General features: G+C 43.1%; 1 protein-coding gene across 1 annotated transcript in view; it reads left to right on the forward strand.

The window, feature by feature from the left end:
- Positions 1–414: 414 nt before the first annotated feature.
- LOC130584568 (amine oxidase [flavin-containing] B-like) overlaps positions 415–4,378 on the forward strand; it is a 49,098-nt gene continuing 45,134 nt past the window's right edge. The window contains exon 1 of the mRNA XM_057384632.1: positions 415–624. Within this exon, the coding sequence (XP_057240615.1) occupies positions 579–624 (46 nt within the window). The 5' untranslated portion in view covers positions 415–578. The remainder of the gene's footprint in view (positions 625–4,378) is intronic.

Below are 4,378 nucleotides of genomic sequence, written 5' to 3' on the forward strand. Positions count from 1 at the left end.
ATAGGGGGACATTACTGCATTTGTTAAATTTCTTATTGGGGAATCCTAGATAGATATGCTAATTCCTGAAACCTATAAAATTCGTATCCGTGCTGTACACGGGGGTGCATTCTGCCATCAAGTTGTGCACCTGGGATTCCAAATACCAAGGTAAAACCCTTTTTATCCCCTTAACCGTGTCTGTGTCATTATTAAAAACTGGCCTTTCAAGGCAACAAACCCTCACATCGAGGGGCTCTGACCAGGAAAGCACCCGCAGATCTCCCCCAGTCCCTACCCCGACAGCCACATGTCCCCAGGGCGGCTGCCGAGGGAGCAGAAGCAGATTCCGACATATCCAAGCAGAGAACCCGCGCTTGTGGCGCTCCTCTCCGGGGGCAGATCCGTTCGCAGAGGCTGCGGGAGGCACGGCACACACAGCCCCACGGGTGTCCCCGGCACCCAGATCAGCCCGGAGCAGCCCGGACAGAGCTCATCCCGCCGGGCCCGCAGCGGGGGCGGTGCCAGCGGCAGCGGCGGGGCGGGATCGCCACAGCCCGGCCGGAGCCGCCGCCGAGCGCCCGGAGCGGGGCAGCGCCATGGCCGAGAGATGCGACGTGGTCGTGGTGGGGGGCGGCATCTCAGGTGGGTCCGGGGGCTGCGGGGTCGGGGCATCGCGGCGGGGAGAGGGGCGACCCCTGGCCGGTCCGAGCGGGACCCGCGGGCAGCGCATCCCCGGCGGCTCGGAACAGCCGGGAGAGCACAGCCCCATGGCTCGGGCCGAGTCCGTACGGGGCGGGCAGTGCTTCATTATTAGCAACTGTTACTCGTCTCTATTGTATTGTTATTTTTATCTTATTCTTATTTTGCTTTATTATTTATTTTTATCATTATTTATTTCTATCATTATTTATTTTTATCATTATTTATTTTAATCATTGTTTATTTTTATCATTATTTATTTGCAATCATTATTTATCCTAATTATAATTCATTTTCATTATCAATTTTCATCATCAATTTTTATTATCATTTATTTCCATTACAATTAACTGTTATTATATTTATATTCATTATCATTTATCTTTACTGTTATTTTTCATTTTACAGTAGAAATTTTCTAAATTTTCTGGGTTTTTTTAAATTTTATTTCATAGATATACTTTTTTTTTTTTTTTTTGGGTTCTTTTACTGTCCAGTCCAAGCATCCCTTTCAGTACCCCTGGATCTTATGGACAAGCGAGGCTAGAAGCTCTCTGCATCCTCTGTAGCCACTCCAGGGGTGTTAGGCTGAGGCCCTCCCTCACTCCCGCATGATTAATTTAAATCCTTGGCTGCCTTTTGTTCAACGCAGGTAGAGGCATAAAGGAAAAATGCCTGAAATCAGCTGGCTGATTAGGAAGTTTCTAGCTCCCCTTTCAGCACAGGTATGGATTTGAGAGCATGAGCAGCCTGACAGAAATGGACAGGCAGCCCTGGGGCCCGGAGCCTTCTTGCACTTGAGTGACAATCAGCTGTTTTTAACCCAATCTGGGCTAGAAKACATCTGTGCCTGCCACGGTCAATCTCTCCCCTGTGCATTTTGTTCTGAGATACACATGCCAAATTGTGCATGTGCAGTAGATTCTTTTATTCCTGTGCTTTGGCATATCAAACATTTGKTTTTTGGTGCCTTAGCACTGGGAGATGTGGAGGGACAGCTCCTGTCCCATGTGGTAATCTCCTCAGAGCAGAACGTGCACGCATCCACAGTGTGCAGTATCCAAGTAGTGGTTCCTGCCAAACCCCAAACAAAATGCTTGAGATGTGTAACAAAATGTGATTTTCTCCATCCCTTTTTCACATGGCTTCTAATTTCCACTCTTTACTTATGTATTATAATTTTAGGTGTCTGTTTAACCGTCATGTTAAGGTGTGTAGTGGGCAATTTGAATGATATACAAGATGCAGTGGCAAAATCATTGGCATTATTTCCTAAGGACGATTCTCTGATAACAAACTGCTGAATAATGTTTGAATGTTTCAAGTGTGTTTATACAAGCAGCAAAAATTAATCATTGCTTTTCTATAAAGCACRGTTGATTTTGAACACAGTGTTGTGGCTAATTTTTAACTTGCACCATGTGTCACGGTGAAACTYAATTAAAGAAATTAGCCAGCGGTAACTGACTGTTCATGCCTTGTAAACAAAACATTTCCAGTGGCGTGGTTTTGTACAGCAGTAGTGCTACATTCCCTCTGTTGAATGAGTTGGAGTGAAAGAGTCAGTGTAACAGCTTTTAAAATACCCTTGTTTTTCATGGTTGCCATGGGAATATTTTCATGGCAGGCCTGCACAGCCCACTTCTGTTTTTCTGGAAGAGCGTCAGAGCAGAGAAGCAGTGCTAAGTAAATCATGCTCTTCGCTCTTTGCCACCTGTAGATAGCAGCAAGTGGCAGGGGGAACCACTCTTCTATTTACTTCTTTTCATACTAAATAGCCACCAAAATGCTCCTGCTTCTTGCTGTAGCAACTTTTCTCCTGTCTTCACACAAAGGCTGGAAAAATATACAAGCATGAAAATTGCTGTTGACTGAGTACTCTCTTCAGTCACTTGCCTTTGTTATGAACAGCTCCTGCTTCACCTGTGGTTCACWCTTGTCTGTAAATCACTGAACTGCAGCCAGGTGCTGAAACTGTGGTTTTAGCTCTCCTTACCCTGATTGAAAACCTCTGCTAACATGCACAGCCGCTGCAGAGATCTCTTCTCCTGTCCACCAGGGTGAAGTTTACAATTTTTAAATGAGTTGGAGACCAGGTTTGTTGTGGCTCCACAAGCGATGTGTGTCCCTTCAGAAACTCTCTGGTTTTGAGCTGCCTGCAGCTCTGCYGACTGAGGCTCTCTGGTTGCTGTCTGTAAAAACAGCAGAAGGCTCTTGTCACACTGAGGTGAGCTCCAGTGACCTGCCACAGCCCTCAGCAGAGCAGGGAATTGCAGAGCAAACAAAGACTTGCTGTGCCAGCAGGAGGATGCAAACAAACAAGTGTCACAGCTGCCACTTGGCTGTCTCTTTTCTGGTTATTTCTCCAAGCTGTCCATTTGTGGGCTCCAATCCTCTTTGGCAGCAGCTTTGCCTGTCTTTTTATCCAGATGTAATTAGTAGGGTCTAAAAATTGGTAATGAAATAACAGTGCAGAGGCCTTCACAACCTTTTATCTGAAGATGCCACTTCCTTTGCTGAATCATTTTTAGTGTCCTTTATTGCAGGTTGGATAAAAGGGAAGAATAAAACTAAGGAACTGGCTAATTTAAGTTTTATGTAATGCAAATCTGCTCAAAACTAGTCTTCATTCCTTTCAAGTCAAAGAAATGGTCTGGCTTTTCAAAAGATGTCAGATTATCTCAACACAGTTGATAATAATGAGGACCTTTGAGGAACAGGAGGATTTACATAGAGTAGGTTCTGTTTCACGGGTAAAACTTCAGCAAAAGTCTTTGAATTTTTTTGCGAGTGGTGCAGATTAAAAATAAATACTTTGTAAGAAAATTTCCCAGAATAAAAAAAAATGCTTAGCCAGACACTGTGTGCAGTGTGCCTAGAATGAAGGAATATTTAGATCAGAAGCATAACAGACCCTCTTAGAACTGGAATGTGCATTGTGGCAGTTTCTTCTCTTTGCTTAGAGTCCTCTCTTGAGGGTCGAAACAACTATGAGAAAACTATGAAGTGATGTCATCAAACTAGTTTATCTTCTTGAGACATCAATGACAGAAATTTTCATTAAATAAAATCTTGGAATCTGTTCAGAGATTTTGTTTAAATACTTTCTCCTTATGTTTTCAAAAGTGTCTTCCTGTCCCTGCTTTTGCCATGGGAACTGCTTTCCTCCTTTTGTTTGCAAGTAAATTATCAGATTTCATTCTARTCTTGTGTCAGTCCTACTTAAGAAAATGCTTTTGTTAAATCTCTGCTGCACAGATTTTATAGTGAATGTGAGGTAAATGGATTTCTTTTTCCTGAAAGGTGAAGCTTTTTCTTAATTATAGTGTTGTTTGAAGTACACTTGGTGTTTAGCTGTTCATAAGCAACCTGTCATGTTCTTGTAAGTTTAGAACTAAAACATGCTGTAAGATAAAGTAATTCTATTGTTATGTTAGGTTTTAAAGACATTTCCATGACTATTCTCACATTATTGAGATGCCACTGTGCTCTCTACTCTTCTTAAGCCTCGCTTTGAATTTGTGTGACAATTTAATGTGCTGTGCAATTACAGTAGCTCTCACGGCATCTGTGAGCCACTGTCACGTTTCCTTAAAAATAAAACAAAATCCAAACATCCCAAACCAGACCAGTTGTTTTGAGAGCCATTATCTGAAGGTATTATATCTGTTTAAAAAAAGACTGATGCATAGGGCAA

This window comes from Malurus melanocephalus, unplaced genomic scaffold (assembly GCF_030028575.1).
Source record: "Malurus melanocephalus ecotype Western Australia unplaced genomic scaffold, MMel_1.1 scaffold_725, whole genome shotgun sequence".
NCBI lineage: Eukaryota > Metazoa > Chordata > Aves > Passeriformes > Maluridae > Malurus > Malurus melanocephalus.